Source organism: Balaenoptera musculus, chromosome 4, assembly GCF_009873245.2.
Source record: "Balaenoptera musculus isolate JJ_BM4_2016_0621 chromosome 4, mBalMus1.pri.v3, whole genome shotgun sequence".
In the NCBI taxonomy this organism is placed as follows: domain Eukaryota; kingdom Metazoa; phylum Chordata; class Mammalia; order Artiodactyla; family Balaenopteridae; genus Balaenoptera; species Balaenoptera musculus.
In genome coordinates, this window is record NC_045788.1 from 76,172,854 (window position 1) to 76,194,897 (window position 22,044).

Genomic DNA, 22,044 nt, shown 5'->3' on the forward strand with positions numbered 1-22,044 from the left:
AGCAGTATTTCAGAATTACCTTAAGGAAGAAAATATACACCTAGATTTGACAGTAGCAGGCTAAATCTCATTACTTTAAGAAGTCTCCAGTACCTCAATTTTATCAAGGACATATTCCCTGAATATAATCTTAGTTATCTTCATTACTTTCCACTCTAGTGGAAAACCCTGGGCTAAAAGATTAGAAATTGTGTGTGTTTTGCTCTTACCCTAGGTAAGTCATTACCATCTGATTACCTTAGTGTCCTTCTTCCTAATAGGAGAGCAAATACTAGTCCCTGACACTACAAAATCCATTATGATTAGGTAGGTAAAGGCGGACTTGCTCTTAGAAGTAAAATTGCAATATAAACACAACGTATTATCATCATACACATTAGAAGCCTAAGTGATTCTCTGTCAAGAGCTTAAAAACTTCTTTACATTCATGGCAAAAATTTGTCTTTCCAAATTCATAGTTTCTTTGGCAACAACATGATAGAGGCAGAGAAGTTGTATAAACACTGAGAGATGCAGGCACCAAATAATGAAAGAAAGCATTTCTATACATAAAACATTATTTATACCTGTTTTCATTTTTTACATTAAAATGTAAACATCCCCTTATCCAAAACAGCTGGTGAAAAAGCAAAACAAAAACAAAAAACAAATTAAGCCTTTAAAGATAGCTGGTGAGTTTTCAAGTGTCCTTGCTCAATGTATCCAAATACCAAATATTATAATTCAATAATAAGGAGAACCAAACTGGTAAAAGAGCTATAAAATATCAATACACAGCAAAATCACAATGAACCAGAATACTCCAATCTCCTGGTTAATTGACTATTTACAAGAAAACTCTTCTTGCTTTAACCATTAGTTTAGAAAAAAATACTTTCTAAATTGAACCACTTTACTTTCCTGGCTCAGTAACTACAAAACGCCAAACATAAATCAATTTTATTTTGATGATTTAGGATCATGTGGTACCTTGGGATATCTCTCAGAATATTCATAATTTCTGTGGTTTTGTTACAGGCAGAAGATTGGAGGGAACTGGAGTTTCTTGCATTAAATAAATCCCCGAAATCGTAAGCTTACTGTCTTCTTTTGCCTCGTTCTCCTGAAAGAACAGTGTAGCAAAAAGGTTCTAGTTAAGCAAGATTTCTCATTGTAGACATACCTATGTATACTGGTTCTGGAAACAGTGTAGTTCAGTGACTTTACCTCTCTGGACAATTTCTTCTGCAAAATTAATATACCCAGAACATAAATTATATGTAATGGGTCCACTGTTTTTCTGGATATCCAATTTCAGTACGTTATGAATTCCTTAATTGGAATCTTTTCTCAAGAAAATCACTCATGAAGATGACTTCGAAACCAGAAGAGCTGTAGATTTTGCTAATGGAAACAAACTATGCTTCCTCTATTATTAATTCAAAGCTGCTTAAACAATCTTTATAAAGTTATCAAAAAGCAAGTAAGTTCTCTAAGATAGTAGGTGCTTAACTCCTCAAAGCCATAAAATAATGAGGAATAATAAGAAGTGCTGAGAGAAGAGTCACCTTCTGATTCTTTTAGAACAGCTCAGTGTCTCCATAGTGCAGGACCCATGCCACTTGGTGGCATGCAAGATGATTTTAGGTGATACACAACACAGAATTAAATAATGCTGAATCACAGTGAGAATGGCATTCCCTTTATAATTTTCTTTTAAACTTCTGATAATTCCACAGAGAGAGCCCCATTTTGGTGCTGGGTAACGTCTCTCTCACTGCAACAAAGAAAGAGCAGGCTTTTTGGATTCAGAGACTTGGCAGTCATTAGTATCCAGCTAGAATTTAATAACATCTTTGTTTTATTTTTATTTATTTTGTAGTTATCTTTTTTTTATGGCAAACTGATGCTGGTTTTCTACTTGGAATAGAGGTTAGTTTCTTTTTAAAATATTTTAAAATTTAAAAGATAAATATTAAGTAAATAATAGCATATGTAATACTCAAGTGATTGAAGTTTGGCAAACAATGGCTATAGCCTAACAAATATTTTTAAAAAGTGATTTCAAAAGAAAGTATAAACATGGCCTAGGAAAGAAACATGTGTCACTGTGTTTTCAATACTTGCGATGCTCCAGGGATGAGCTCACCAGAGCCTTCTCCTACATCGGGCGACTTCCAGAGTTAAGATTCAAGCAAAAATATAAAAGGAAAAAGAACCCATTCCACACCAATCTGGACTTCACAAACTAGTACCATAAATGTGCAAAATCTAATATTTAGCAAGTAATTTGTTTTACACATAAACTTTCTTATTCACTGCAGCATCTTTTTATTTGGTCTACACTAATGCCTCACAAAGGCAAACCCGGGTTGTAGAGCTCCTGCTTAGTTCTCAGAGCAAGTACCACACGTAATTTTTGACTGAACTCTCCAGCCAGGATTCAGGGCTGCTGGCCAAGTCTTCCAATGGCATCTGACTGTTCTTCCACTGCCATGGCCCTGCAGAGAGGTCTCCTCATCTTCTTCTGATCGATAATCTCATGGCCAACATTCTGCTGAGAGGAGTTTGCGTAGCAGGTATGGCATGCTCATAGGCATGCCATGCTGACTTAAAACGGGAAGGACAGCTGCAGAGAAAGACAGCAGAGCTTCTCATTTGTGGTGAACAGTTTCTTCATCACAGTGGTAGTTAAGATATGCTCCCTTCTTTTTCCCCTGAAGCCAAGGCAACATGTCTGAAGGATGGTGTCAAACGTCGTAATCAGGAGCCTTGCCCTGGGCTTGCCTCAGCCAGATCTGGAGCGTAACAAATGCTCCCACAGTCACGTGAAAGAAAAGCTGCCAGAGGTTGCGCAGTTCATAGAGATACATGTTGCATAGACAGATTAAGCCAAAAGTCAAAAAAGATTTGACATTCCGCCAGCCGGTGTAGTAGACAAATAAATAACACTGTTGAAAATATAAAAATGAAAGATGATTAGGGTTACAGGAGAAGAAATAGATGCTTCTACTATAAAGCTGTAAAATATGAGAGTGGAAAAGGGGATTTTTCAACTACAGATAAGACAGTGTAATATCTTTAATACACTCAGCTATACACTCAATGTATCTTTAATACACTCCCTATTTAAAAGGGAAATAGGTTTAAGAAATAGGTTTGCATAATCTGGAATCAGAGGAAACAAGCTATAGAGAACATTTTGGAGACGACATAATCTGAATATGAATCCTCTATTAGATAATACTGTATCAATGTTAAATTTCTTGGGTGTGATAAAGGTATCATGGCTACGTAGAACGATGTCTTTGTTCTCAAAAGACACATGTTCAAGTTTTTAGAGGTGAAATATCTTGATGTTTGTAACTTATTTTAAAAACAACTGTGCAGGAACTTCTGCTTCTGGGATGATGGAGTTGATGCACTTTCCTTTATTCTTCCCACTAAGTACGACTAAAAACCCTGGACATTATATATCAAGCATAAGATGACTCTGGATGATGAAGAGAAGAAGGCAGATAGGCTAAGGACCTTGAGACCCAGGGAATGACACAGTGGTAAATTACCTTTTTTTTTTTTTTTGCCTCATATATCCCAAACTTGGAGCTGAAGAAGTTGGCAACTAGAAACACCAATGGATGCACTCCAACAAAACAAACAAACAAACAAAAAAACACTCAGTAAAATCTTGTTCTCTCTAGCCAGAAGACCATGAGAGGGGCACCTTTCCAAGACAGAGAAGTTTTACATAATAACTATTCTACTCCAGCCAAACACCACCAAAAACAAAACAAAACAAACTAAACCAAAACAAACCAAAAACACCCACAAAAAAACTGTGACCACCCACACCCACCCCATCAAAGCCTATGTGGGGAGCCTATAATGCTCTAAGGAGATGTTCTAACACTCCAGGGCTTCAGAGAAGGCAAGTGGGAAGCCAGAACTTTGATTCCCACTGGATGGTAGGAGTCCCTCACTCCAAAAAATAAAAACGCCGCCAAAAAATAAAAACTTAAAATAAATAAATAAATAAAAATGTTTCAAAGAAAGTAAAAATAACCAGGGACAGAGAGGGATATAATGATAAATGGATCGGCGAGACCTTCAAGATGGCAGAGGAGTAAGATGGGGAGATCACCTTCCCTCCCCACAAATACATCAAAAATACATCCACATGTGGAACAACTTCTACAGAACATCTACTGAACGCTGGCAGAAGACCTCAGACTTCCCAAAAGGCAAGAAACTCCCCACGTACCTGGGTAGAGCAAAAGAAAAAAGAAAAAACAGAGACAAAACAATAGGGACAGGACCTGCACCTCTGGGAGGGAAGAAGGAGGAAAAGTTTCCACACACTAGCATGCCCCTTCACCCCCCGGAGATGGGGGGGGCGGGGGCGGGGGGGAAGCTTCGGAGCCATGGAGAAGAGTGCAGCAATAGGGGTGCAGAGGGCAAAGCAGAGAGACTCCCACACAGAGGATCGGTGCCAACCAGCACTCACCAGCCGGAGAGGCTTGTCTGCTCACCTGCCAGGGTGGGTGGGGGCTGGGAGCTGAGGCTCGGGCTTCAGAGGTCAGATCCCAGGGAGAGGACTGGGGTTGGCTGTGTGAACACAGCCTGAAGGGGGCTAGTGTGCCACAGCTAGCCAGGAGGGAGTCCGGGAAAATGTCTGGAACTGCATAAGAGTCAAGAGACCATTGTTTTGGGGTGCACGAGGAGAGGCGATTCAGAGCACTGCCTAAACGAGCTCCAGAGACAGACGTGAGACGCGGCTATCAGCGCGGACCCCAGAGATGGGCATGAGACACTAAGGCTGCTACTGCAGCCACCAAGAAGCCTGTGTGCAAGCACAGGTCACTATCCACACCACCCCTCCTGGAAGCCTGTGCAGCCTGCCACTGCCAGGGTCCCGTGATCCAGGGACAACTTCCCCGGGAGAACACATCGCGCACCTCAGGCTGTTGCAATGTCATGCTGGCCTCTGCTGCCGCAGGCTCGCCCTGCATTCTGTACCCCTCCCTCTCCCCGGACTGAGTGAGCCAGAGCCCCCTAATCAGCTGCTCCTTTAACCCCGTCCTGTCTGAGCAAAGAACAGACGCCCTCAGGTGACCTACACGCAGAGGGGGGGCCAAATCCAAAGCTGAACCCCAGGAGCTGTGCGAACAAAGAAGAGAAAGGGAAATCTCTCCCAGCAGCCTCAGGAGCAGCGGATTAAATTTTCACAATCAACTTGATGCACCCTGCACCTCTGGAATACCTGAATAGAAAACGAATCATCGCAAAATTAAGGCAGTGGACTTTGGGAGCAACTGTAGACCTGGGGTTTGCTTTCTGCATCTAATTTGTTTCTGGTCTTACGTTTATCTTAGTTAAGTATTTAGAATTTATGATGATTGGTAGATTTGTTTATTGATTTGGTTGCTCTCTTCCTTTTATTTATATATAGATATATATATATTTTTCCTTTTTCTCTTTTTGTGTGTATGTGTATGCTTCTTTGTGTGATTCTATCTGTATAGCTTTGCTTTTACCATTTGTCCTAGGGTTCTGTCTGTCATCTTTTTTATTTTAGTACAGTTTTTAGTGCTTGTTATCATTGGTGGATTTGTTTTTTGGTTTGTTGCTCTCTTCTTTCTTTCTTTTTTTTCATTATTTAAAATTTTTTTTAATTTTTAATAATTTTTTTATTTCAATAACTTAATTTAATTTTTTCCTTTCTTTCTTTTTTCTCCCCTTTCTTCTGAGCCATGTGGCTGACAGGGTCTTTGTGCTCTGGCCAGGTGTCAGGCCTGTGTCTCTGAGGTGGGAGAGCCGAGTTCAGGACCCTGGTCCACCAGATACCTCCCGGCTCCACATAATATCAAACAGCGAAAGCTCTCCCTGAGATCTCCATTTCAACAATAAGACCCAGCTCCACTCAACGACCAGCAAGCTACAGTGCTGGACACCCTATGCCAAACAACTAGCAAGACAGGAACACAACCCCACCCATTAGCATAGAGGCTGCCTAAAATCATAATAAGGTCACAGATACCCCAAACACACCACCAGACGTGGTCCTGCCCAGTAGAAAGACAAGATCAAGCCTCATTCACCAGAAGACAGGCACCAGTCCCCTCCACCAGGAAGCCTACACAACCCACTGAACCAACCTTACCCACTGGGGGCAGACACCAAAAACAACGGGAACTACGTACCTGCAGCCTGTGAAAAGGAGACCCCAAACACAGTAAGTTAAGCAAAATGAGAAGACAGAGAAACACACAGAAGATGAAGGAGCAAGGCAAAAACCCACCAGACCAAACAAATGAAGAGGAAATAGGCAGTCTATCTGAAAAAGAATTCAGAGTAATGATAGTAAAGATGATCCAAAATCTTGGAAGTAGAATGGAGAAAATACAAGAAACATTTAACAAGGACCTAGAAGAACTAAAGAGCAAACAAACAATGATGAACAACACAATAAATGAAATTAAAAATTCTCTAGAAGGAATCAATAGCAGAATAACTGAAGCAGAAGAATGGATAAGTGACCTGGAAGATAAAACAGTGGAAATAACTACCACAGAGCAGAATAAAGAAAAAAGAATGAAAAGAATTGAGGACAGTTTCAGAGACCTCTGGGACAACATTAAATGCACCAATATTTGAATTATAGGGGTCCCAGAAGAAGAAGAGGAAAACCAAAGGACTGAGAAAATATTTGAAGAGATTATAGTTGAAAACTTCCCTAATATGGGAAAGGAAATAGTCAATCAAGTCCAGCAAGCACAGAGAGTCCCATACAGGATAAATCCAAGGAGAAACACGCCAAGACACATATTAATCAAACTATCAAAAATTAAATACAAAGAAAAAATATTAAAAGCAGCAAGGGAAAAACAACAAATAACATATAAGGGAATCCCCATAAGGTTAAGAGCTGACCTTTCAGCAGAAACTCTGCAAGCCAGAAGGGAGTGGCAGGACATATTTACAGTGATGAAAGGGAAAAACCTACAACCAAGATTACTCTATCCAGCAAGGATCTCTTTCAGATTCAACGGAGAAATTAAAAACTTTACAGACAAGCAAAAGCTAAGAGAATTCAGCACCACCAAACCAGCTTTACAACAAATGTTAAAGGAACTTCTCTAGGCAGGAAACACAAGAGAAGGAAAAGACCTACAATACAAACCCAAAACAATTAAGAAAATGGTAATAGGAACATACATATAGATAACTACCTTAAATGTAAATGGATTAAATGCTCCCACCAAAAGACATAGACTGGTTGAATGGATACAGAAACAAAACCTGTACATATGCTGTCTACAAGAGACCCACTTCAGACCTAGGGACACATACAGACAGAAAGTGAGGGGATGGAAAAAGGTATTCCATGCAAATGGAAATCAAAAGAAAGCTGGAGTAGGAATACTCATATCAGACAAAATGGACTTTAAAATAAAGAGTATTACAAGAGACAAAGAAGGATACTACATAATGGTTAAGGGATCAATCCAAGAAGAAGATATAACAATTGTAAATATTTATGGACCCAACATAGGGGCACCTCAATACATAAGTCAAATGCTAACAGCCATAAAAGGGGAAATCGACAGTAACACAACCATAGTAGGGGACTTTAACACCCCACTTTCACCAATGGACAGATCATCCAAAATGAAAATAAATAAGGAAACACAAGCTTTAAATAATACATTAAACAAGATGGACTTAACTGATATTTATAGGACATTTCATCCAAAAACCACAGAATACACTTTCTTCTCAAGTGCTCATGGAACATTCTGCAGGATAGATCATATCTTGGGTCACAAATCAAGCCTTGGTAAATTTAAGAAAATTGAATTCGTATCATGTATCTTTTCCGACCACAACGCTATGAGACTAGATACCAATTACAGGAAAAAGTCTGCAAAAAATAGAAACGCATGGAGGCTAAACAATACACTACTAAATAACCAAGAGATCACTGAAGAAATCAAAGAGGAAATCAAAAATACTTAGAAACAAATGACAATGAAAACACAACGACCCAAAACCTATGGGATGCAGCAAAAGCAGTTCTAAGAGGGAAGTTTATAGCAATACAATCCTACCTCAAAAAACAAGAAACATCTCAAATAAACAACCTAACCTTACACCTAAAGCAATCAGAGAAAGAAGAACAAAAAAACTCCCAAAGTTAGCAGAAGGAAAGAAATCATAACGATTAATTAGATCAGAAATAAATGAAAAAGAAATGAAGTAAACAATAGCAAAGATCAATAAAACTAAAAGCTGGTTCTTTGAGAAGATAAACATTAATTGATAAACCATTAGCCAGACTCATCAAGGAAAAAAGAGAGAAGACTCAAATCCATAGAATTAGAAATGAAAAAGGAGAAGTAACAACTGACACTGCAGAAATACAAAGGATCATGAGAGATTATACAAGCAACTATATGCCAATAAAATGGACAACCTGGAAGAAATGGACACATTCTTAGAAAAGCACAACCTTCCGAGACCGAACCAGGAAGAAATAGAAAATATATACAGACCAACCACAAGCACTGAAATTGAGACTGTGATTAAAAATCTTCAAACAAACAAAAGCCCAGGACCAGATGGCTTCACAGGTGAATTCTATCAAACATTTACAGAAGAGTTAACACCTGTCCTTCTCAAACTCTTCCAAAATACAGCAGAGGGAGGAACACTCCCAAACTCATTCTACAAGGCCACCATAACCCTGATACCAAAACCAGACAAAGATGTCACAAAGAAAGAAAACTACAGGGCAATATCACTGATGAACACAGATGCAAAAATCCTCAACAAAATACTAGCAAACAGAATCCAACAGTACATTAAAAGAATCATACACCATGATCAAGTGGGGTTTATTCCAGGAATGCAAGGATTCTTCAATATACGCAAATCAATCAACGTAATACACCATATTAACAAATTGAAGGATAAAAACCATACGATCATCTCAATAGATGCAGAAAAAGCTTTCGACAAAATTCAACACCTGCTTATGATAAAAACCCTCCAGAAAGTAGGCATAGAGGGAACTTTCCTCAACATAATAAAGGCCATATATGACAAACCCCCAGCCAACATCGTTCCCAATGGTGAAAAAATGAAACCATTTCCTCTAAGATCAGGAACAAGACAAGGTTATCCACTCTCACCACTATTATTCAACATAGTTTTAGAAGTTTTAGCCACAGCAGAGAAGAAATAAAAGGAATCCAAATCAGAAAAGAAGAAGCAAAGCTGTCACTGTTTGCAGATGACATGATACTATACTAGAGAATCCTAAAGATGCTACCAGAAAACTACTAGAGCTAATCAATGAATCTGGTAAAGTAGGATACAAAATTAATGCACAGAAATCTCTTGCATTCCTATACACTAATGATGAAAAATCTGAAAGAGAAATTAAGGAAACACTCCCATTTACCACTGCAACAAAAAGAATAAAATACCTAGGAATAAACCTACCTAAGGAGACAAAACACTTGTATGCAGAAAACTATAAAACACTGATGAAAGGAATTAAAGATGATACTAACAGATGGAGAGATATACCATGTTCCTGGATTGGAAGAGTCAACATTGTGAAAATGACTATACTACCCAAAGCAATCTACAGATTCAATGCAATTCCTATCAAACTACCAATGGCCTTTTTCACAGAACTATAACAAAAAATTCCACAATTTGTATGGAAACACAAAAGACCCCGAATAGCCAAAGCAATCTTGAGAAAGAAAAACAGAGTTGGAGGAATCAGGCTCCCAGACTTCAGACTATACTACAAAGCTACAGTAATCAAGAGAGTATGGTACTGGCACAAAAACAGAAATAGAGATCAATGGAACAGGACAGAAAGCCCAGAGATAAACCCACGCACATATGGACACCTTATTTTTGATAAAGGAGGCAAGAATATACAATGGAGAAAAGACAGCCTCTTCAATAAGTGGTGCTGCGAAAACTGGACAGCTACATGTAAAAGAATGAAATTAGAACACTCCCTAACACCATACACAAAAATAAACTCAAAATGGATTAAAGACCTAAATGTAAGGCCAGCCGCTATAAAACTCTGAGGAAAACATAGGCAGAACACTCTATGACATACATCACAGAAAGATCCTTTTTGACCCACCTCCTAGAGAAATGGAAATAAAAACAAAAATAAACAAATGGGACCTAATGAAACTTAAAAGCTTTTGCACAGCAAAGGAAACCATAAACAAGACGAAAAGACAGCCCTCAGAATGGGAGATAATATTTGCAAATGAAGCAACTGACAAAGGATTAATCTGCAAAATTTACAAGCAGCTCATGCAGCTCAGTATCAAAAAAAACCAAACAACCCAATACAAAAATGGGCAGAAGACCTAAATAAGCATTTCTCCAAAGAAGACATACAGATGGCCAACAAATACATGAAAAGATCCTCAACATCATTAATCATTAGAGAAATGCAAATCAAAACCACAATGAGGTATCACCTCACACCAGTCAGAATGGGCATCATCAAAAAATCTAGAAACAATAAATGCTAGAGAGGGTGTGGAGAAAAGGGAACCCTCTTGCACTGTTGGTGGGAATGTAAATTGATACTGCCACTATGGAGAACAGTATGGAGGTTCCTTCAAAAACTAAAAACAGAACTATCGTATGACCCAGCAATCCCACTACTGGGCATATACCCTGAGAAAGCCATAATTCAAAAAGATATATATGTACCACAATATTCATTGCAGCTCTATTTACAATAGCCAGGACATGGAAGCAACCTAAATGTCCATCAAGAGATGAATGGATAAAGAAGATGTAGCACATATATACAATGGAATATTACTCAGCCATAAAAAGAAACGAAATGGAGTTATTTGTAGTGAGGTGGATGGACCTAGAGTCTGTCATACAGAGTGAAGTAAGTCAGAAAGAGAAAAACAAATACCGTATGCTAACACATATATATGGAATCTAAAAAAAAAAAAAGGTTCTGAAGAACCTAGAGGCAGGACAGGAATAAAGACACAGACATAGAGAATGGACTTGAGGACACGGGGTGGGGGAAGGGTAAGCTGGGACAAAGTGAGAGAGTGGCAGGGACATATATACACTACCAAATGTAAAATAGATAGCTAGTGGGAAGCAGCAGCATAGCACAGGGAGATCAGCTCGGTGCTTTGTGACCACCTAGAGGGGTGGGATAGGGAGGAAGGGAGGGAGATGCAAGAGGGAGGAGATATGGGGATATATGTATATGTATAGCTGATTCACTTTGCTATAAAACAGAAACTAACACACCATTGTAAAGCAATTATACTGCAATAAAGATGTTAAAAAAATGATAAATGGATCAATCAACCAAGAAGATACAGCAATCCTAAATGTGTATGAACCAAACAGCAGAACTGCAAAAACTGATAGAACTCAAATGAGAAATACACAATTATAGTTGAAAAATTCAATACTCCTCTCTCAGCAATTGATAGAACTAGCCAGAAAATCAGCAAGGAGACATAAAAACTGAACAATGCCATCAACCAACAGAACCTAATCAAAATTTATAGAACACCCACTCAACAACAGCAGAATACACATTCTGTTCAAGTGCCCAAGGAACATACACCAAGACAGACCATATTCTGGGCCACAGAACAAACCTCAACAAATGTAAAATAACTGAAATCACACGGAATATGTTCTCAAACTACAATGGAATCAAACTAGAAATCAATAATGGAAAGAAAACCAGAAAATATCCAAATACTTGGAAACTAAGCAACACAATTCTAAATAATCCATAGGCCAAAGAGGAAATCCCAGGGAAAAATTTTTTAAATACACTGAATTAAATGAAAATGAAAATACAACAGCTCAAAATTTATGGAACACAGCTAATGAAGTGCTAAGAGGGAAATCTGTAACACTAAATGTATACATTAAAAAGAGAAAATTCTCAAATCAAATCATCTAAGCTCCCATCTCAAGAACCTAGAAAAAGAGCCAAATAGACCCAAAGCAAGCATGAGGAAAGAAATAATAAAGTGCAGAAATCAATCAAATAGAAAATAGGAAAAAACCAATCAAACAAGAGCAGGCTCTGTGAAAAGATCAATGAAATTAGCAAGTAAGACAGATAAAGAAAAAGAGAAGATACAAATGGTCAATATGAGGACTGAAACAGGAAATATCACTACATAGCCTACAGACATCAAAAGGATAGTAAGGGAATACTATAACCATTCGACACACAAATTTGATAACCTAAGTGAAATGGACCACTTCTTCATAAAACACAAACCACCATAATTCACCCATTATAAAACATTATTTGAATAGCTCTATAACTATTAAGAAAATTGAATTTAAGACATTAAATAGCTGAAGTAATCAAAACTATATGGTACTGGCAGAGGGACAGACACATAGATCGATGGAACAGATACAGAGCCCAGAAAAAGACCCACATAAACATGCCCAACTGATTTTTTTTTTTTAATGCAAAAGCAATTCAGTACAGGAAAAAAAAAAAAGGAAAAATTGAAAAATTAAACTGCATAAAAATTTTAAATGCTTGATCTGCAGAAGACTCTTTTAAGAGGATGAAAAGACAAGCTAAGACTGGGAGAAGATATTTGCAAACTACGTATCTGACAAATGACTAATATCTGGAATATATAAAGAACTCTCAAACTCAACAGTTTAAGACAATCTCATTAGAAAGTAGGCAAAAGATGTCAACAGACATTTCACCCAAGATGATACACAGATGACAAATGAGCACATAAAATTATTTTCAACATCATTGGCCACTAGGAAAATGCAAATTAAAACCACAAAGAGATATCATTACATACCTATCAGAATGGCTAAAATATTAATAAAAATAGAGACGACACCAAATGCCGATAAGGATGCAGAAAAACTGGATCACTCACACAATGCTGGTGGGAATGTAAAATGGTACACTATTCTGGAAAACAGTTTGTCTCTTAATAAGCATGCAACTACTATGCACTACCACATAACCCAGTAACTGCACTTCTGGGCATTTATCTCAGAGAAATGAAGACTTTTTTGTTCACACAAAAGCCTGCACATGAAGGTTTATAGCAGCTTTATTTATAACAGCCAAAAACTAGAAACAACTCAGATGTCCTTCAAATGAGTGACTGATCAAACTGTGGTACAGCCATACCATGGAATATAATTCAGCAATAAAAAGGAACAAACCATTGACACATCCAACAACTTGGATAAATCTCCAGAGAATTATGCTGAGTAAAAAATGCCAATCACAAAAGGTTACATACTATATGATTCCATTCATATAACATACTCAAAATGAGAAAATTATATTAATGGAGAACACACTAGTTGCTGCCAGAGATTAAGAGGGGTTAGGGCAGGAGGGAACTATAAAAGGCAACATGAGGAGTCTTTATGGTGATAGGACTGTTATATATCTTAACTGCATCAATATCCATATCCTGTTGTGATACTGTATTATAGCTTTGCAAGATGGAACATTGAGGGGAAGCAGGTAAACATTATACAGGCGTTCTCTTATGACTCCACATGAGTCTAATTATCTCAAAATAAAAAGTTTAATAAGAAAAACAACTTTATACATTCATTTTATCTGCAACTTAAACTATAAACAACAAATATACACACTATATGCACAAACATACAAAGAGAGAATGAGATAAAGTGCTGCAAAATGTTAACAATTCGTGATTCTAGGTGTACCAGTTTCTCAACTTTTCTGTAAGTCTGAAGGTTTTCAAAATAAAACACTGAAGGAAAAGTAATAGTCTCTAGTTTCTTCAGACTTCCTCTGATTTCCTATTTTATCTTTTTTTTTAGGTCATGCCACGTGGCTTGCAGGATGTTAGTTTCCCGACCAGGGATCGAATCCATGCCCCCTGCAGTGGAAGCGTGGAGTCCTAACCACTGGACCACCTGGGAATTCCCTGATTTCCTATTTTAAATGCTCCATATCAAGATTATCTCTATCTGGCTGAACGCTGTGATTCCATAAGTACCCATGGCCTGGAGGAAAAGGCAACAAACCATGTAGTAGTGGCCTTTGAGGTCTGAACTGACGGAGATGAAAAAATATCCTGACAATTGGAGATAGAGCATGTTATATGGTAAAATGTAATCACTTAGCTTTTACTGTGGGAAAAACAACATTATTATCACTCTGCTCAGCATATTTGGAAAGCATGCAGTTTCATGCCTGTCAATATGAAGGAAACTGGTTTTTTGATTTTCTTTTTTAAAGCATGAATTTGTTTATTTTTCTCAAGTTAAAAGGTCACCTGGGTGACACTGCTCCACCATGAGGCAACTCTAAAAACTACTTTTAGCTGTTCTGAGAAAGGTAACAGAGGTGTGCCTATCTATAGGCAAGAGCACTGGTTCTGGAGTCGCCTGGGTTCAAGTCACTGACTGGCTGTAAGAACTGTCTAGGCCTCAGTGAAAAATGGTGATAATAATAGGATTAGTGTGGGGCTTACTTTGAGGATTTAATGGTACAAGGAAAGCAAAGGGCTCAGCACAACGCAAGAGCTCAACACATTTTTGCATTATGATTAGAATTTAAAATTATTTCATTAAAGCAAAACAGATAAAAGTATATTTTATAAGAATAATCATTCAGGAAATTATTTTAAAGTTAATATTTACCTCACACTGTTTTAGAATCATATGAAATAATGCATATAAAAGTTATTAAATTATAACTTTATAGCATTATAAAAATCATGTAAATACAGGAATTTTGCTTAGAGACAGCATGATATAGTGGAATGAATATGACACTGAAAATCAGAAGACTCAGAGTTCTGACTCTACCACTTAATGGCTATGTGACCTCAGGATAGTACTGAAACTGTCTCAGATTTCTCCTTTTCAAAAATGAGGATATATATACCCTGTGTGATAGGACTGTAGAGATTAAAGTAGAAAATCTACATAAGAATATTTCATAAAATTAAAGTACTTGTGACATCAACGAATACAAGCTTTCACATTTCCTGCATGAAATGTCATTAATTAAATTCAATCTGCCAAATTTTACAGGAAAAATTTCTGAAGCTAATATAAATGATTAAGAAAAATTAGGGGACTGAAAAAAAAATGGTGCTGGGACTTCCCCGGCGGCCCAATGGTTAAGACACTGCGCTCCCAGTGCAGGGGGCCCAGGTTCGATCCTTGGTCAGGGAACTAGATCCCGCATGCCACAACTAAGAGACCGCGTGCTGCAACTTTAAAGATCCTGTGTGCCGCAACTAAGACCTGGAGCAGCCAAATAAATAAATAAATACATATTTTTAAAAATGTGGTCACTGAAACTAAAATTTCTAATATGTCTTTACATAAAAGTCAAATGCATATATTTAAAATATTTCCCAGGACTTCCCTGGTGGTCCAGTTGTTAAGACTCTGTGCTCCCAATGCAGGGGCCACGGGTTCGATCCCTGGTCGGGAAAGTAAGATCCCGCATGCCGCACAGTGCGGTCAAAAAAAAGTGTATGTGTATTTTATATATATATATATACATATGTATATTTATTTCCCTAAAGACTTCTACCGAGTTTTAGGTAGTCTTTTATTTGCAGTCCTGAATCTTTCTAATGTTTTTCTATGCAAGACAGAGAAATGTGTCACTTATAAAAGTTAGGTCAAAATGCCTTGTTTGCTCTAACATGTTTTAGCAAAGACATTCTTGAATCTGGGTAATTGGCATGGTTACCTCTCCCTTCCCTAACACATCTGTGCTTCCTCTGTTCTTGGAAATGGGAGTACGTATCTCCCTATCACTCAGGTACAAAACCTCCTCCCTCCTAAAGTCTCAGATCTATTCTGTCTTTGAGTCCTAGTGAGTCTTCCTTCTCAGCGTCCTTTCTTTTCCTATCCCTACTGCCATTACCATTAGTTTGGGCTTTCATTACCTTCTGCCTCTCAACTCATTTCCTTGCTTATAGTCTCTCTGCTCTGACAATCCATCCTACTCATCAGTGCTAAATTAAACATCCTAAAAGCCTGCTTTTGCTGTTCCCTCTTCAAAGACTTTCCCCAAAGTACAAACTCCTCAACCTGGAGTAAAAGCAGAGCCTGGAAGCTAAACAGTAAGTCACCAGAATATCTAGAAGTATAGTCTTTACTGCCATAGGCTGAGGACCTGCCGCCAATGAAGCCCCAGCACAGGAGAGGGCTAACACTGAGTTCACTGGGATCTATGTCCATTCAAAAGGGTCACAAAGCTAACAGAGGCTCAAATTTTAAAAAGGGGCAAAGAACTCAGACATTATTTTTATTTATTTAAAGTGCACAAGAAATTATTAGAATTGATACCTGAAACAAGCAATAATGGGAAAATGTTTCTTAAAATCGGAGAGAACCTACCTGGTAAAGGCAGGCTGCTGTTCCAAGGAAAAATGCAACAATGTAATTAAAATCCTCACCATCACTCTGCAAAAACAAAATAAAAATTACTTTTTTTTCTGGTGCAAGCCCATTTCCAAAAACAATCCATTGGGATAGGTTATGAAAACATTTACGCACAAATGGTCAAAATTTTCAAAAGTGGCATATAAAAATTCTCAAGAGTCCTAAAATAGAAACATAAAATACATTATAAGAACCAGGGAGTGTGAGGTAGAGGAAGGCTACCAGTCTTCCTCCATGTCTGGGCCTCCCCATCAGTTATATCTTATCCAAGAGAAGATGAAAGCCAATGGAAACAAATTTCCATGTAATGTAAAAAGGGCCTCTTCTCGCTACTAAAGAAACCAAATAAAAATGTGCAACACCCCAGGGACTTCCCTGGTGGCGCACTGGTTTAAGAATCCACCTGCCAGTGCAGGGGACATGGGTTTGATCCCTGGTCCAGGAAGATCCCACATGCTGCGGAGCAACTAAGCCCATGTGCCACAACTACTGAGCCTGCACTCTAGAGCCTGTGAGCCACAACTATTGAGCCCATGTGCCACAATTACTGAAGCCCATGTGCCTACAGCCCGTGCTCCGCAACAAGAGAAGCCACTGCAATGAGAAGCCCATGCACCGCAATGAAGAGTAGCCCCTGCTCGCCACAGCTAGAGAAAGCCTGCATGCAGCAATGGAGACCCAATGCAGCCAAAAATAAATAAATTAATTTAAAAAAAAAAGTACAACACACCAGTGGCCTATAAAGTTAAGCCTGCTTGCTAGGATTACTATTTGACTCAAATAAATATTGACAAACTTTACCATCTAGTAAGCACATTACGGAACTGTCCAATAAAGTCTTTGGCATGATTTAAAAAAAAAAAAAAAAGACAACCCAAACTGAAAAGCTACTGTCCACTAGAGTGTGCTAAATCTCAATGAGGAAATTCAGTCATACATGCTATGCTAGAAAAAAAACCACCCAGAGGAAAAACAGAGATAGATTATTCATAGAATATTTCTTTTAAAAGAAAACTAATAGAGACATATAACAAACCCTTTTTTTCTATTCCTTTTTGATTCCTCTTAAATATCTATATTTATCATTTCTTTCAATGTTTTTATGAAGTAAAACATAAAGCCCAGGCAGGAGCATCAAATTTCTATCTTCTAGGTAGAAACATTAAATTTGGCCCTTATTTTAGAAAAAAATCTCTTTATACAATAAAAATTTCCAGAAGACATGGGAGTGTCTCTCACGACCATGTCTTCAGGAAATAATATAAAGAGAAAATTGCTTTTCCATTTGCTATTGGACAACAGAAGTGCCTGTAAGGCAGAGGGAAAGGGGTTTATCCTAGTGAGGATCTTAAAATAGAAACCATTAATCTGTCTGGGATGGTTAGGCCAGTTCAATCCCAGAGGCAGGGAAGGTCAACACAAAACCCTTCTACTTTAATGATTCTAAGACTTTTAAATAAGTTCTGCTTGATTGTTTTTTCTTCAGTCCATTAAATGATCCTTTTTGATTATAAAAGTTCATGTTCATTGGAGAGAATCTGAAACAGAATGTTACAAATAAGAAACTCGTATAGTCCATAATATTACAACTTTGGGAGAATTACTGTTAACCATTTAGGTACTTCCTTCCAATCCTTTCTGTACAAAAATATATGTACATTAAAAAAATGGAATCATAGTTTTACATACTGCTTTCTAGTACTTCACACTATATCATAAACATGTTCTCAAAATACTAAATATTTCTCAACTACTTAATTTGTAATAATTATATAACCTTTAATTGTGGGACTATATAATAATTTAATTACTATCTTACAAATGAATACTGTATTTTCCCTAAATTTACACTATCACTTTACACTCTCTTAATTGCCTTTGGAACACTTAAAAGCATGTTTCTGGACTCAACCAGATCTCGGTTCAAATCTTTACTTATTAGCTGTACGATCATGGACTATTTATTTAACTTCAATTCCCTTTTTTGAAAATAAAAGTTGTAGAGATTCAATGAAATAACACTGGCAAAAATATAACAGTAACTGACACACAGTAAGTATTCAAAAACATTCTCTAACTTCTCTTTCCCAGAGGTTACTGTCTGCATCATTCATCAGATAATTAGGATTACCTTTCAATATTGTTTAAATCTCTAATGTACTGGCCTTGTCTTCTCAATGAGATCCTAACCTTCCTTCAGGGCAGAAACTAAATCTTAACTACTTGCGTGAAACTGTGCACATAGTAGGAATCCAACAAATGCATGACAAATTGAGTTCAGCTTTGAAAAATCTTTATTTCCCCTTGCTAAAGAGAATATCTATAAACATATTCTTCCATTCAATAAATAGTCATTCATTAAACACTTATTGGCCAAGTACTGTGTCACTAGACCAAGGACAGAAAACAAGTCAACACCAACTCAAGAAGCTCAACTCTAACCAGGAAGGCAGATACACAGAACAACAATTCCCACCTGAAGTGGTAACTGATGGGATAGGAGTGTGTACAGGGTACTAAGGGAGCCTACTGGAGACACATTTAATTCTACCTGGAGAAAAAAAGGATCAGGGAAGGTTTGGCACAGAAAATAAAGCTTAATTTGCATCTTGAAGGACGGACTAGTAGACAAGGTAGGAAGAGAATTCCAGGCAAAGGGAGTAGCTTGTGCAGTTTCAAGAAGGAAGAGGCTAGGATGACTCCAAGGTCTCCTATTCAGGCAACATTTAAATGATACCATTCACCAAGTTGGGGATACAGGAGGAAAAGTAGGTCTGAGAGCAGAAAAAACTGAGCTCATTTTGGACAAGGTATTTTGGAGTTGCTAGTGACATATCCAAATAATTATGTTTAGTAGACATTTAAGTCAGCTTCAGGGAACAGTTTAACCTAGAGCTCTAGTTTAGTTGTCATATATTTAAATAGTAGTTAAATGAAATAAAGGACTATGACAACCGAATGCAAAGCTTAATTCTTGATTGGTTGATAGACTGGAGAGAGAAAAAAGTATATATAAAGGATATTCGGGGTCAATTTTGAATTGTGAAATTTGAATATAGATTTTATATTAGCTAATACTGCACTGATCTTCAATGTCTTTGGTGTAAGAATGGTATTGTGATTATGCAGGAGAATGTCCTAGTCCTTAAGACAGACATACTGAATAATTTTGGAATAAAATGCCATAATACCTACAATTTTACTTTCCAATGATTCAGAAAAAAAAGAAAAGAAAGAGATAAAGGAAGAAAGGTAGGTACGTATACAGGTAGATGTTAATTGTATTTTTTTTTAAACCTTTCTGTAAGTTTGAATTCTTTCAAAATAAACTGTTGTGTGGTGGGGGAAAACAGGGATCCAAATGAAAATAAAAATGCTATGCAGTCACTAAAAAGAATCTCTACATACTGCTATGAAATGATCTACACATTGTCAGGTGGAAAAAGATGCAAATCACTATGAACAGTATACCGCCATTTATAAAGGAATAATTTTAAAAGAATAATTATATAAGTAAATATATAAATTCATAGGTATTAGCATATGCACATGATCGCTCTAGAAGGATACACCAGTGGTTGACTCTGGGGAGGAGAAATGGGAAGAGAATTACTTACTGTGAAAATTAAAGGCTTTGAAATTTACCATGTACACATTTTACTGTGTGTATGCGTGACTGTGGATATTTGTGGATATACATGTATTAACTCTAAGTTATGAAAATATCCAAGGAGAAGGTATAGAGTTAGAAGAATATAAAGCCCAGGACATGACACAAACGCTACTATTTAAAGGACAGGTGGGGGCTTCCCTGGTGGCACAGTGGTTGAGAATCTGCCTGCCAATGCAGGGGACATGGGTTCGAGCCCTGGTCTGGGAAGATCCCACATGCCGCGGAGCAACTGGGCCCGTGAGCCACAACTACTGAGCCTGCGTGTCTGGAGCCTGTGCTCCGCAACAAGAGAGGCCGTGGTAGTGAGAGGCCCGCACACCACGATGAAGAGTGGCCCCCGCTCACTGCAACTAGAGAAAGCCCTCGCACAGAAACAAAGACCCAAAAACAGCCAAAAATAAATAACTAAATAAGTAAATTAAAGGACAGGTGGAGGAAGAAAGTTTACCAAATAAACTGAGGAACAAGAAGAGATAGGAAAAAAATACAACAGGAGAAAATTGTTTCACAGAACTGAAGGAATGAGATAATGTCAAGAAGAAAAATGTAACACATCAAACTATTAATAGTGATCTGTTTCATTTGCTTCTAAGTTTTCTAAAATAAACATTATTTTTGAATTTAAACAATGAGTTATTTTCAAAAGGAAGAACTGAACAGTGTGTGAGATGAGACAGAGAGGACACATCAAACAAGGCCTCAAGAGTGGCTGCAATATTTGGCAACCAGAAGGACACTGGTGAACTTAATGGTCGATGTTTGAAAGAATTATGAGGGTGGAAAGAGATCACAGTAAACTAAGAGAACAGAGGTAAGGGAACGGGGGCAACAGGCATAGCCTATGCTTTCAAAATATTAGAAGGGAACATACATCAAGAGGTTTTTTTAGGGTTTTTTGTTCGTTTTTTAAAGATCAGCAGGCTATAACATATTTATGAGCTGAGAGAACAGAGCCAGTGGAGAGGAAGCAGATGAAAACCAGATGAATAGCCAGAAGTTGGGGAAACATGGGGCAGAAGTTTAGAGAATGGACAGAAGTGGGAGTTGGGTGGGCGCAGGGTGGACACGAGAAGGGATAAAGGTGGGGCGGGGAAGGAAGGGCTGAGATAAGGAGTTCAAATTTTTAAAAATCACATTCACCTTCAGAGGATGCTAGATTACCAATATTGCTTGAAAAATAACAAATAAAGGGAAAGAATTTTTTTTAAGGTGAGGATAAAGAGGTAAGCAGAAGTTTCATATAACAGCCATACAATGTATTAGAATGATACTATTTAAATGTTTGTAATAATTGGGAAAAATTCACTTTTTAATCTTAGGTGAAAAAAAGGACACAAAGTTACATAATGGATATGATATGTATATATATGGTATATATTAATAAAATAAGAACATTTGGGATTTTTCTTTTCTTCTTTATACATTTTCCCCCAGTTCTTTAACAATGAGCATAGAACTCAGGAAAAATACATTTTATTTTTTTAGAAGAAAGCAAGCAATGCATCTTAGCATAGATATTACGCTACTAAATAAATCCAAACTTCCAGTGAGCTTTAATAGGTATGTAATTTCTTTAAAAGGTAGTAACAAATCTACTGGAAATAAAGAACTCAAGGAATAAAAGCAAGTTGATTACTTTTAGTTGTAGTATCCATTACAAACAATTTTAGAATCAGAGAGTCTTAGAACCTTAGTACTGAAGTGGTCCTTGAGCCTATGTAGTCTAAAACTTTCCTCTTGCAGAAAAGAAAAATGAGATCCAAGAAGATAAAATAACCAAGCTAAGGTCACAAAGTTAGTTAACTGGCAGATGGGACCCAGGTACTCTGACTTCCAGGTCAGCATGTCTACTGCTGTATCAGAATACTCAAATTTTTTCCTAATGTACCACATGCGAATTA

At 37.5% G+C, this 22,044-nt stretch overlaps 1 protein-coding gene across 8 annotated transcripts in view; it reads right to left on the reverse strand.

Moving 5' to 3' along the window:
- Positions 1-402: 402 nt before the first annotated feature.
- SEC22A (SEC22 homolog A, vesicle trafficking protein) overlaps positions 403-22,044 on the reverse strand; it is a 75,931-nt gene continuing 54,289 nt past the window's right edge. For 6 of the 8 annotated variants that reach the window (XM_036851297.1, XM_036851294.1, XM_036851296.1 and 3 more), the window contains 2 exons: positions 16,426-16,491; positions 1,825-2,930 (listed from right to left, as the gene is read on the reverse strand). In XM_036851297.1, the coding sequence (XP_036707192.1) occupies positions 2,730-2,930; positions 16,426-16,491 (267 nt within the window). In that variant the 3' untranslated portion in view covers positions 1,825-2,729. Of the gene's footprint in view, positions 2,931-16,425; positions 16,492-22,044 lie in introns of all 8 variants that reach the window. The other 2 variants (XM_036851298.1, XM_036851293.1) reach the window with 1 other exon arrangement.